General features: G+C 40.7%; 1 protein-coding gene across 1 annotated transcript in view; it reads left to right on the top strand.

The window, feature by feature from the left end:
* LOC143983138 (zona pellucida-like domain-containing protein 1) overlaps nucleotides 1-14112 on the top strand; it is a 72440-nt gene extending 58328 nt beyond the window's left edge. The window contains exon 11 of the mRNA XM_077482466.1: nucleotides 12732-14112. Coding sequence (XP_077338592.1) covers nucleotides 12732-12895 — 164 coding nt within the window. The 3' untranslated portion in view covers nucleotides 12896-14112. The remainder of the gene's footprint in view (nucleotides 1-12731) is intronic.
* The last annotated feature ends 271 nt before the right edge of the window (nucleotides 14113-14383 follow it).

Raw genomic sequence — 14383 nt, 5'->3', positions numbered from 1 at the left:
CTTTAGTTCTAAGGTACCCCCCTAACCCCCCCAATAAAGGTTTAACCCCGTGATCACCCCCCGTCGCCAGTGTCACTAAGGCTGGGTTCACATTGCAGCGGTTTATGAGAACGGATGTGATTCGCACCGCACTGCAGTGCAAATCACATTCGATCTCTGTGCGATTCGAGTTCAGCCATACAGATAGTATGGCTGAATTCGCGCCGCACCCGCCGCACCCGCCGCAAATTCGCACGGGACCCTTTTTTTGGTCCGCAGCAGAATCGGATCGCATGGGTGTTCACACCATGCGATCCGAGTTTGCAGATCGCACTGCGATATGCGAACTGATCTGGGGGTGTCATTAACATTTCACTGACACTCCCAGCAGTTCACATAGGGCAGTGTGAACTGCCGCCGGGAGGCATGCGATGCGGGAACCCGCCGCGGATTCGTAGCGTTCCCGCATCGCTCCAGTGTGAACCCAGCCTAATAAGCGATCGTTTTTCTGATCGCTGTATTAGTGTCACAGGTGACGCTAGTTAGGCAGGTAGGTATTTAGGTTCGCCGCAGCTTTTTATAGCGCCAGGGACCCCCATATACTACCGCATAAAGCCCCCTGATTGCTCCCTAGTTAACCCTTTCACCAGTGATCACCATATAACTGTTACAGGTGACGCTGGTTGGTTAGTTATTTTTTTATAGTTTCAGGGCACCCGCCATTTATTACCTAGTCTCACTAGTGTACTCCTAAATTTAGGGGTGTCTACTTTCCAAAATGGGGTCATTTGGGGGGGGGGGGGGGTTTGTGCCATCTTGGCATTTTATGGCCTTCAAAACTGTAACGCCCTTAGAAAGCCTGAAGGCGGTGCTTGGTTTCGGGGCCCCGTACGCGGCTAGGCTCCCAAAAAGTCCCACATATGTGGTATCCCCGTACTCAGGAGAAGCAGTAGAATTTATTTTGGGGTGTTATTTCACATATGCCCATGGCATGCGTGAGCAATATATCATTTAGTGGCAACTTTGTGAAAAATAAAAATAAAATAAAAAGTTTGTAATTTTCCCGCAACTTGTGGCAAAATATAAAATATTCCATGGACTCAACATGCCTCTCAGCAAATAGCTTGGGGTGTCTACTTTCCAAAATGGGGTCATTTGTGGGGGTTTTGTGCCATCTTGGCATTTTATGGCCTTCAAAACTGTAATAGGTAGTGAGGAGTGAAGTCAAAAATTTACGCCCTTAGAAAGCCTGAAGGCGGTGCTTGCTTTTCGGGGCCCCGTACGCGGCTAGGCTCCCAAAAAGTCCCACATATGTGGTATCCCCATACTCAGGAGAAGCAGCAGAACTTATTTTGGGGTGTCATTTCACATATGCCCATAGCTTGTGTGAGCAATATATCATTTAGTGACAACTTTGTGAAAAAAAAATAAAAAAAAATAAAAGTTTGTAATTTTCCCGCAACTTGTGCCAAATATAAAATATTCCATGGACTCAACATGCCTCTCAGCAAATAGCGTGGGGTGTCTACTTTCTAAAATGGGGTAATTTGTGGGGGTTTTGTGCCATATTGGCATTTTATGGCCTTCAAAACTGTGATAGGTAGTGAGGAGTGAAATTACAAATGTATGCCCTTAGAAATCCTGAAGGCGGCTTTCGGGGCCCCGTACGTGGCTAGGCTTCCACAGAGTCGACCACATGTGGTATCCCCGTACTCAGGAGAAGCAGCAGAATGTATTTTGGGGTACAATTCCACATATAACCATGGCATGTATGAGCAATATATCATTTAGTGACAACTTTGTGTAAAAAAAACTTTGACTGACTTTTGTCATTATTCAATCGCTTGAGGCAAAAAAATAAAATATTCAATGGGCTCAACATGCCTCTTATCAATTTCCTATAGGGTATCTACTTTCCAAAATGGGGTCATTTGGGGGGGTTTTGTACTGCCCTGCCATTTTAGCACCTCAAGAAATGAGATAGGCAGTCATAAACTAAAAGCTGCGTAAATTCCAGAAAACTTACCTTAGTTTGTAGATGTGACAACTTTTGCACAAACCAATAAATATACAGTTATTGACTTTTTTTTTACCAAAGACATGTGGCTGAATACATTTTGGCCTAAATGTATGACTAAAATTGAGTTTATTGGATTTTTCTAATAACAAAAAGTAGAAAATATCATTTTTTTTCTCTCAAAAGCTCTGTACTAACAATTTTTCGCACAATTTTCAGATCGTGTGTACGGGCCATTAGCCTGGTTCAGGTTGGGCCCAACTTGATGGAGTAATTCACTTACCTCTACTCAAGTGTACAAAATATTGTAGTAGTAAAGTAAATTTTTATGCAGTTTTACGTTTTTGTGCACGGTGGTTAATCTTGGGCAAATATTGTGCATTACCACAGGCAAATATCACAGTCACATGTTCACACATGTTCAAAAAAACTTTTAGAGAGAAAATTGTTTTTACAAAGCTTTGTTAAAAAGGATGTTAGACATAGTAATAGTAGTAATTAAAACAATAATATTAACCATTTAATTATGCTGACTATGGTGGCTTAATAAATGTAGCTGTATAAACTATAAAAATATGGCTGTTAGAGTCGATGCATTTCATAACACGTTATGAAATAAATTCTGTATAATATTGGGTAATGCATTAATATTATGGATGCTGGTATTTAACCACTTGCCTACTGGGCACTTAAACCCCTCTCCTGCCCAGACCAATCTTCAGCTTTCAGCGCTGATGCATTTTGAATGACAATTGCGTGGCCATACAACACCATACCCAAATTACATTTTTATCATTTTTTTCCCACAAATAGAGTTTTCTTTTGGTGGTATTTAATTACAGCTGGGAGTTTTATTTTTTGCTAAACAAACAAAAAAAGATGCAAAAAAAAATCATGTTTAATAGTTTGTTATAAAATTTTGCAAACAGGTCATTTTTCTCCTTCATTGAAATGCGCTGATGAGGCGACACTGGTGGGCACTGATAGGCTGCACTGGTGGGCACTGATAGGCACGGTTAAGGTGGCACTGATAGGCACAGATAAGGCGGTACTGATAGGCACAGATAAGGCAGCACTGATAGGCACAGATAAGGCAGCACTGATGGGCAAAGATAAGATGGCACAGATGGGTGGCACGGATGGGTGGCACTGATAGATGGGACTGATGGGCACTGATAGGTGGCACTGCTGGGTGGCACTGATGGACACTGGTAGATGACATTGATGGGCACAGATATGTGGCATATGAGGTGCAGCACTGTTGAGGCAGATTGTGGGCACTGATAAGTGGCACTGTGGGCACTGATGGGTGGCACTGTGGTCACTGATGGGTGGCACTTTTACTATAAATAGGTTGCACTAGCAGGGGGCAGGTGGGCACTGATGACTTGATCGCGATCGGGACTGAAGTCCCTCTCATGGCCGCCAGTGAACTGCTTTTTTTTCTCCTCGCGCTGTCAGCGCGTGGAGGAAAAATAGCCGATTACCGGCTCTGTTGTGATCACATGATCAGCTGTCATTGGCTGACAGCTGATCACGTGGTAATGTGTCGGGATCGACCCCTTGCTCCGATCCGTGATCAGGCGAGTCTCATAGACTCGCTTATCACAGAGCGCGCCGCACACGCCCCTCAGGGGGCCCGCAGGCCGCTCGTGCACGGGACGACGTCAATAGACATAGTCCCGGCAAAGCAGGTCTGCGCTGTAGCCGTCATTCGGCTATAGCGCGGATCTCAAGCGGTTAAAGGTATTTTAAAAAGTAATTATATAAATCTCCAGGAGCACAATATTGAATTTAAAAGTTAAAAAGTTTTAATATTGTGGACAACCATTTTCTTTAGGTAATTTAGGTAATTCAGCATACATGTTGCATCTGCAGTAATACAGAACACTGTATATGAAAAGAGAGAATGTTTATCCTCATTACATTACCTGAACATTAAAAAGATGTAAAGCATCAGTAATTAAAAACATGACCAATTTTTTGTGTGAACAACCTAAGGTACCATATTTATATGGCAGTGAAAAAGATGGAGCACACTGAGATTTGCGTCCTTCACTCACAATCTTTTCTGCAGCCAATCAAAAAGGATCACGTTCACTGCAGCTAAATACTTCTTTGTAGTGCGCAGAGCATTAAGTAGTCACAAAGTGAATGAGCAGCGTGATGGTAATTCTGCTCAGTTCTAATTCTGTAAGGGATTGGTGAATCTTGTTTGAAGTTAGCTGAACCCAAACTTAGAGGCAAATCACACTAAAGTATATTGGATCAAGTTGTGTCATTTTTAGGGCTAATAGGCAAACCGCCATGGGGAACATGTAACAAAGCAGAAAAAAAAAACGTAAAAAAATTAAAAATAGTGCAACTGTGCAGCCTGTGAAGTCTCTCATCTCCCAGTGATCGGCTGTGAGAGGGGAGAAAATGTGTAGTGCAGTGCTGGGAAAAGTAAAAATAAATAAATAAAAGCCACCTGTCACTGATCACTGTCACTACAGCACTGCTCTGGTGACTGGTCCTTTTTTTTTATATAAAATAAATAAATAAATAGAATTGTTAAAAATATTACAAAAATGTAAATAATAATAAAAAAATAATAATTAAGGGCTCATTTACACTTGAAGTGCTCTCTGAAGTGCAAACCAGCTTCAGACCACTCTTCAGAGAGCATTGAACAGTTTTAACCACTTCAGCTACGGAGGTTTTTACAGGAGTACCTTGGATTACGAGCATAATCCGTCCCAGAAAAATGATTTTAATCCAAAGCACTTGTATATCGAGGTTCCCCATAGGAATCAATGGAAACTCAGATAATTCATTCCACAGCCACTGCTTGTCTATGCAGTACTGCATGTGGCTAGAGGTGGGCGAGGGGGTGCCGCAGACACTCGGAGAAGCTCGGAGACCACTTGGAGACAGTGTTTCTGAGTGTTTCCGAGTGTCTCTGAGCATGTGGAGTACATGACTAATAGTTGTTCTGTGGACAGATTCTCCCACCTGAGCTGTGGATCTCTGCAGCTCTACTAGAATTACCATGGGCCTCTTGGCTGCTTCTCTGAATGATGCTCTCCTTGCTCAGCCTGTCAGTTTAGGTGGACGGTCATTTCTTGGTAGGTTTGCAGTTGTGCTATACTCTTTCTATTTTCAGATGATGGATTGAAAAGGGCTCTGTGAGATGTTCAAAGCTTGGGATATTTGTTTATAACCTAACCCTGCTTTAAACTTCTCCACAACATTATCCCTGACCTGTCTGCTGTGTTCCTTGGCCTTCATTGTGCTGTTTATTCACTAAGGTTCTCTAATACACATCTGAGGGCTTCACAAAACAGCTGTATTTATACTGAGATTAAATTACACACATGTGTACTCTATTTACTAATTAGGGGACTTCTGAAGGCAATTGGTTCCACTAGATTTTAGTTAGGGGTATCAGAGGAAAGGGGGCTGAATACAAATAAACGCCACACTTTTCCAATATTTAGCATTTTCATTCCACTTCACAGTTATGGTCTAGCACATAAAATACATTTATGTTTTGGTTGTAACATGACAAAATGTGGAAAAATGTCAAGGGGCATGAATACATTTTCAAGTCATTGTACCAGTAGGCTAGGCTTATTTGGCTTATACAGGGACTGCTATAGATGATTCTTCATTAAGCTACAGTATATTCCCTGACCATTCGTACACAAAATGCAACGTCTGGTAAATAGTCAGCCCTCACATTGAACAAGTCTTACATGGCTCCACTGGCTTCTTTTTAGAGGGACACTGCAAGGTTGTTGCTAGAAAGATTTCACCTCTTACCTGCAGTTCCGTGGCTATATGGAGTCAGATGGCAAATGACAGCATGGTCAGTGCTACTTCATAGCATATATACAAGCGCAGCTGAATATCTGTGGTAGAGGATCACACAAAAAAAAAAAAAAAAATTTAAAAAATAAAAATAAAACCATACACTCAAATCTCTCATGAATGCTACCAAGGAAAAAAAGAGGTGCTGTGTGCTTTAAAAGTAATATTTTTTGAACCAGTTGCACAGTATCATTGATACGTTTAAATGTATCAATTATTAAGACACTTGCTCTCCCACATTTGTCTAATGTAATAAAAATTGGAAGGAAGTGAGCCATTTCTTTTTAATCAGATGAAAAGCATTGGTAGAGGCACTGAGAAATCATATTCTGCTGCCACCAACGCCAACACCAAAAGCAACCCATCGCCAACACCAAAAGCAACCGAATTAGGGCCCATCTACATTTCTACAGTGCAATGGCACCCCAATTCACCAGTCAACATACAGTACCTCTGATACACATACATTACAGTACACCACAAAACACAGCAAGCTGTAGTATTACCATGCATTGTCATGAGCTGCATTGGAAATGATGGTGCCTGTTTCTTTTTTGGTCTGTTTTGGTGAAATACCCTTACACAACCCACATTAACATGGGACATAACACTTTTAATCCATGTGCTTTATTGCGCATAGCAGCTTCACTGCATAGTATATTCAAAAACTGCCACAACTTGTCGGGTTAACTTCTGAGACAAAAACTTCCTCCTTCTCCATCATAGCCTCTATCTATATTTTCAACATAAACCTAGCCAACATCTACTTGAGCTTTCAGTATCATTCATATGGGTAAAGTACTGCTCTTATGAGCTTAGGTGAACAGAATCTATTTTTTACCATTTCCAAGTGGGTGTTTACACAATGAGATGCATGTTATCAGAAAGAACTGCATCAGTCAAAAAGCCTCATAAATAAACTAAAGATCAGATAAAGATTTATTTGGTAGAACATTTACATATACACTCTTTTAGTAATAATGAAACATTACTTAAAGCTGAACTTCAGGCAACATCTTCATCTCTCTTTTAGAAAATGCAAGTTACACTGAAAGAAACAACACTATACTCTCTTTATTCTCTTACTTTTTTATTTTGATTAACTTGTTTTACAAAATCACGGCAGGCATGTATGTCCAGTATCTACCTCAATTCCAGCAAATGAAAGATGCCAGTAATATCGTTTTTAAGCCAGATGACACACAAAGTCACATCTGACTGATCTGAATGCCAGGATTCTGTGATGACATGCTGATCAGGTTAACTCCTAAATTACACAGTCTGGAAGAAGGAATAACAGCTTTCGGCTATGCTCATTGAACAGTGGCAGTGGCAGCAGTATGTTACCAAAACAAAACCAAAGAAATTCCCAGCTCAATTTACCAGCCAGCCTGCTAACCAACCAAATTGACCTGCCTAAAAGTATGTGTTAAAAACAGGGGTTCACTTTGCATACATTTGCAAATACATGCATAAGCTACATGGCCCGTCAAGGCACTCCAGTATTTTCTGTAGTCCTAACTCAAAATTTTGAGAGTCTCCACAGTGGAAGCACATGCATTATAATATACACAACATGCATTATAATGAATAGGCAAAGGGCAGGTGAGCCTGGAGGGAGTCCACCCCTCCTTAATGGCACAGGGGCGCACAAGACACCCAGTACATAGCACCATGGCAGTAAAGGTGCCCAGTACTTCCCCTCACCAATATTTCAACAGTACAAACAAATGGCCACTGCCCTCACCTATAACTGGCCTTTGCAGCAACGAGCACATGGAAGGGCAATGCTTACAAAACAAAACAAAAGAAAGCAGTATGTTACCACTACCATGGCACATAAAAATTAGCTTTCTATCTTGATGGTAGATGCTACAATAGCAGTAAGCCAGATGCAGTAATAAAAAAAAGTGTGGGGTTTCCCTCAAAATAAGGGTCTGGTATGGAGGGGAATTCCCCCAACAAAATGTTTAAGAAAAATAGCTTGGGTTCCCCCTCCAAAATCCATACCAAACCCTTATTGGAGCATGCAGTCCAGCCCCTTCTGAACCATACCAGACCACATGTCCTCAACACCTTGTTCCCATCTTGATGAGGACAAGGGCCTCTTCTACACAACCCTAGCCTAGTGACTGTGGGGGTCTGTGGGTGGGAGGGGGAGCCTTATTGGAATCTGGAAGCCCCCAATATCCTGGCCCCCCATGTGAATGAATAGAGGTACATAGTATCCTTACATATTCACCAAAAAGTGTCATAAGAAAAAAAAAATCAGAGACAGTTTGACAAATCCTAAACACCCCCCCTAAAAAAAAAAATTCCCCTGAAGTAGATCTAACGTCACTCACAATAAGCATTGAATGCCAACCTCCACAAAAAAAATTAAAACCCGCCGCTGCCGAACACAACTGCTCCGTGTCCCATCACTCGACACTCATCACTTGTCACTGAATGACACCATGGTAAACATGGTGATGTTTCCAGTTGACCCCGCCCCCATGTTTACCTGTCATTCGGTGAGTGGCCGTTTGCTCGCCCCAACCCCCTCATCCTGATCTGCCAAGCTGCATGCTCAGATAAGGCTCTGGTATTGATTTTAGGGTGGTCACACATGACATTTTTTAACATTTTTCCATGTGGTTCCCCTTAATATCCATATCAGACCTAAAGGTCTGGTATAGACTTTGGGGGACCCCATGTCATTTTTTTTTATTTAGGCACAAAATCTATATTAGATTTTTTAAAATCCATACCAGACCCAAAGCTACTCCTTGCTTGGTTAGGGTTTCTCCCCTTTTTTTATAATGTTTTTAGGTTGCGCTATGAGGGTCATGGGGGTGGAGCTGACCAATAATATACTGTTATGAGGAGGAGCTAGGAAAGGAGAAATATGGTAACTATTTGAGCATTTTCTGTATTTTTTTCCCAGGTAAAATGTCACTTAACATGCTTTTTCAATCTGGGGCATAGATATAGGGAAATAAGGAGGTTTAAACTCCTCCTGGATGTCTGTGACATGTACATTGAGCCAGGAACATGGGGCACATGCCCTACATCTTGTGCCTGATGCCCTAGGTCCCAACATCTTGCTTCTGGGAAGCTACAGTTTTTCTATACAGGTATAAGTAGGGTGGCCTTAAACAGTCCTCAGCCTGTTTTGCTACTATTACTCAATACCCCCATGCTTTTTGACAACTAGCAGGGACAGACAGCCATGTCACCTGGGGGGCAAGTGATTGTATTTGTATTATGTGTACGTGTATACAATCTGTATATGTGTATGCAGTGTGTACATATATGTACCATATGCAGTGTATGTATATATATATATATATATATATATATATATATATATATATATATATATATATATATATATATATATGTACATAGCTTGTGTGTGTAGGTATATGCTGTAAAATTCAGTGGTGTTAGCAACCATGGTATGTGTCCAGGACCAGCAAAAGCTTTTGAAACAAACAGGAAGTATTTTTATTCCTTCGAAAGGCAAAACAAATGGTGCTTTCAGAAGCCAACAGAGTGGCTTAAAGCGGAGTTCCGTCTAATTATTATAATTTTTTTAAGTCAGCAGCTACAAATACTGCAGCAGCTGACTTTTAAAATAAGGACACTTACTTGTCCAGAGCGCCCGCGATGTCGGCACCTGAAGACAATCTCTCCCTCGGCTCTCGGGTGTTTGCCACCGCCATCTTCGGTAAGGGAATCAGGAAGTGAAGCCACAAGGTTCCCTACTGCACACGTGGGACTCGCGCTGCATGATACCACTGGTCCCTGCTGTCTTCTAGGACCTGTGTATCTCCCAGAAGACATGGGGGGGCGGGGAAGCACTGGAAGTGGTGTAGATACCCGAAAGTGGGACCAAAATACCTGTATTAGACAGGTATATGCTCCCCCTCCCCCCTGAAAGGTGCCAAATGTGACGCTGGAGGGGGGGGATTCTGAAAAGCGGAAGTTCCATTTTTGGTTGGAACTCCGCTCTAACTTCAGCAAATGACAAAGTAAAGTCTGCTTGTCTCCAGCACAGTAACACAACACAGTGGCTCGCCAAGGCTTTACCTGCAGGAAGGGTGGCACAGTCTCAGAATATTAAGGCCTCTTTCAGCAGAGTTTAGCAGTTCAATAATTCAGTAGTTTACCCATCACTCGTCTCGCTCTCAACTCCCACTTCCCCACACATCTGCTCTCTGGAGCTTCCTGTCTTTTAAAAGCCTAATCCTGCAGGAAAGTTAACTCAATGTTGTCCCTTAAATATGGGAGAAACATAGGGGATTATATACGAAAGGCAAATCCACTTTGCACTACAAGTGCAAACTACAAGTACAAAGTGCACTTGCAATTGCACTGAAAATGTACTTGGAAGTGCAGTCGCTGTAGATGCAAGGAAAAAAAAACAGCATTTTAGCTTGCACATGATTAAATAATAAAATCAGCAGAGCTTCCCCTCATTTCAGATCTACCCCTCAGATTTACAGCAACTGCACTTCCAAGTGCACTTTCTATGCAATATCAAGTGCACTTTGCACTTGTAGTTTACACTTGTAGTGCAAAGTGGATTTGCCTTTCGTATATAACCCCCTTTGTTTCTCCCATCTTTGGGTTGTGGTCCCTTTAAGGGACAACATTGAGTTAACTTACCTGCAGGATGAGGCCTTTAAAAGACAGAAAGCTCCAGAGAGCAGGTATGTGGGGAAGTGGGAGTTGAGAGCGAATGGATTTGCCTTTCGTAAATAACCCCCATAGTGTCTATCCAGGACCCATCCTTGGCATCCTGTAAAACGTGTATTCAGTGTTCATAGGTGGTAGTGCTGTGTTATGCATAAGGTGGTAATGGTGATACATGCTATCATATTAAGGAGTCCTTGGCTTAAATGCTTTGCAACTAGCGATAATCAAATCAAGGGATACTGTAATTTACACATAGATCTCTAGTTGTAGCGAATCATACTTTTCAGGAATCCAGACTGGATTGTATGACTGACTGCAGATCGGAAAAATCTGCATGCATATTTTCAAAATGATAAGAGATTCACTGATTCTTTATGTTTTTATTCACCTCAATAGTAGCCTCCCCTGGCGGTATGGTTATGTCAGATTTTTGAATCTCAAAGCGGTACATTGTTTTGCATAGAAATTTGGCAGTTTATTTTGTAGGCCTGTAATTCTTAGTAATAACTCACTTAAATCTGTCCAAACAAGAGTATAGTAGACATCCCGGGTATGATAAAGTTTGAAAAACAAAATCATAAATTATATTATAATAAATAACTAGAAATAATTATAAAAAATAATAATATAATAATAATAAAATGAATTTCCCCACAAATCACTATTGCTCAATTCTGCAAGTGTTCTAATTTGCCATCGCTGTTTTCTAGCTGGTCCAAAATCACTTTTTACCTAAAGGGACACTTTTTGGTTGCTATGGACAATCTCAAGTTTCCAGGCAGAAAGAACAGTATATATAATATAAAACTGCATGCAGGGCACTGGACAAACAACTAGGAACAAAAGGGATGTGAAATGATTTCATACAGTAATGTAATCTGTAAAATTACAGTGTATTGTATGTGTCATATTTTTTGTACTTTTTGAATTTGCCGCCGGGCTCCATCCCCATGCATTGCGACACTCGCAGGGAACAGAGTCTGGCACACATATCATCAGGCAGATGATCTGGTGGGAGGACACAGTGGGGGGACATTGCAGGATCCCGGTGACAAGGTAAATAACCTGGAATAAGATTCTGCAATGCAATCGCAAGTGTGGCTCGAGGTTACCACTAATGGTACTGAAATTTAACCCCGAGCCACATTTCAGAATACCGCCAGGAGGGTTAATACGTATGTATCTTCCTGATTTGTGAAGACACATTCACTTCAGGAATCTTGATTTATGAATTACTTACTATACTTTTTGTACAAATCATAAATTATAGTTACTGTTTGTATTTTGATTATTATTTGTGCTTTAATAATTGAAGTTTATTCATCATTTCATAGCAATGTGTATATATTATTTCTATGTAGCTTCCAGCCTGAGTGTAAGGAGATTCCATAATACATTGCATTATTGATTGTTGATTCTGATTATTGCTTTCACCCTGAAGATATAAGTTCAGGATTGCTTATCTGCTTAGTGATTTAAAGAAACTTTCTTGATACATTTCAGGAAATCTATCTCATGACAGTATTGCTTAATAACTGAATTATCTCATTGCCATGTCTATCTATTTCTGTTAAATGTCTTCATCTTAGGAAGCATCTGTTTGTGGTTTTCATCTCTGTACACTGTTACTGGGTATGAAAAGGCTAGATTTGGTTTTTAGGAAGTTGTGGCTGGCACATCATGGTCAGCAGACGGTAACAGAAAGTAAGGAATTATTGAACTGTAATAAGTTTGAAATACAGAGGTTAAAATTAAGGTCACAAGACATTGACGAATAATATGCTAATGAACATTTATGTGTATCATTTTGATTGGCCCCCAAAATTGGGGCAGAGTTTTGTAAAAATAGTATAAAACGGCGAATCCAGTATTAAAGAATTGTAACCATTTCAGCATACCAATTGTGTCTGTATGAGTCATTGGTTATCCGCCGGCGAGGACCTCCACTGAGCCATCTCTAAGAGCCTAGGCCACAAGGAGAAGACGGGCAACCTAACACTGAGTATGCTTGTCATTGTCACAAAATCAGCTTAGCCATGGAGCTATTTCATTCCTTTTGCCAGAGTAATTTCCCTTGTTATACGTTAGTGTCTTTATTTCCTTGCCCTGTCTGTTCCCATGGTTTTAACCATGTTATTGACTTTTCCACATTACGTTACTATTTCTACTTCAACTTATTAACATATATTTAACTTTACAGGTTCTTCCAGTGTGGACTCCAAAGAAATTGTGAGCACTGCTATAGGCTTGGGAATAACAGTGGGCTTCTTGGCTTTACTCTGTACCCTTATGGGTGGCCTTGCATACCTTATGCACAGACGACTTCAGAAGAATAGATATCTGGAGAAGAACAACTTTCATTAAGAAAAAAAATATGGATTCTACAATATGGGCTCATATTTGAAATATTTTCATTTTTTGCTAAGGAGCAGTTTAGGTGAATGCATAGTTTTAATAATTCAAGTGTAAATATATGAATTGGTATTAAACCAAAAACAAACATTTATTATCTTGCAGCTTACCAATTCTTAGATGTGATGGCTGCATTTGTTTCTTTTTTTTTGGTTTCCTTTCTTTTAATTCCACCTGGTGATCTGTCCAGTAAGTCTGTTGTTTTTTCAACAGAACAAGCTCTACTGCAAAAGTATCAGTTGAGAGTGTTGAGATAAACCATTTGCAACTGGCAGGGATGCTTACTTACAATGATCAGCTTTTATTTATTCTTGTTAAACCTTTATCCAAAAAAGAAGAAAAATTGTTTGCATGCGTAACTGTAGTGTGAGCTGGAGTTTGAGTTCAGTATATTAGTGTATCTATATCAGTGCATCTAATGCCCCGTACACACGAGAGGACTTAAGTCCGACAGACTTCCAAAGGAGTTCCGTCGGAGTTCTGCTGGAATTCCGACGGAGTTCTGACAGACTTTTCGGCTGAACGGACTTGGCCACACACAATTACACTAAACTCCGACGGATTCGAACGTGATGACGTACGACTCGACTCAAATAAGGAAGTTCATAGCCAGTAGCCAATATCTGCCCTAGCGTCGGTTTTAGTCCGTCGGAGTAGCATACACACGAGCGGAGTTTTCGAAGGGGATCGGGTCCGGCGGAGTTCCTTCGGGAAAATTTGAAGCATGTTCCATATTCTAAAGTCCGTCAGACTTTGGTGAATCAAAAGTCCGTTGCAGCCCACACACGATCGGATAGTCTGACGGACTCGGTCCTTCGGACTTTGGATGTTGAAAAGTCCGCTCGTGTGTACGCGGCATAACACTCCCCTCCCCCACACTGACAATGCTGCCATCTGTTCTATCCCTGTGCTCCCTCATGCAGAGTGGGGGCATGCTAATAGAGGAGGCATGTTACTGCCTAGATCACCAGGTGAAAAGAAGAGAAGAGAAAAAGCCTAAACAAATTAATAAATTAATGCGACCACCACATTTAAGGCTTGGTAAGCGACAATATATTACATGTTTTTCTTTTGAGCTTAATACCACTATAAGTATGATTAAGATATAATAATCTTGTATTGTTATTTGATTTTTTTTGGCAATAAATCAATAAAAAAATTGCATGGAATATACACTGTGTTCTTCAATTAATAGTGATCTAAAATGACAACAGCAAAATAAAAGAAAATGACAGAAAACATAATAATATGTACATGAGCTGAGAGGTTTTTACATCTGCCACCACAATAAAAATCCACAACATGTCAGCTGTCCTGAAAAAAACACTGCCCTTTTATTAATAATCAGCACTGTAATGAATGATGCTTCAATGCATGTATGGTACTTTACTGTGCATATTGGTGATGTACCACTTTTACCACAGGTTATTGCAAAGCGCA

This window comes from Lithobates pipiens, unplaced genomic scaffold (assembly GCF_037356315.1).
Source record: "Lithobates pipiens isolate NorthernLeopardFrog02 unplaced genomic scaffold, aLitPip1_a1.2 Scaffold_16, whole genome shotgun sequence".
NCBI classification, from domain to species: domain Eukaryota; kingdom Metazoa; phylum Chordata; class Amphibia; order Anura; family Ranidae; genus Lithobates; species Lithobates pipiens.
Note: the sequence above shows the minus strand (reverse complement) of the source record. Positions and strands in the feature narration are given on the sequence as shown.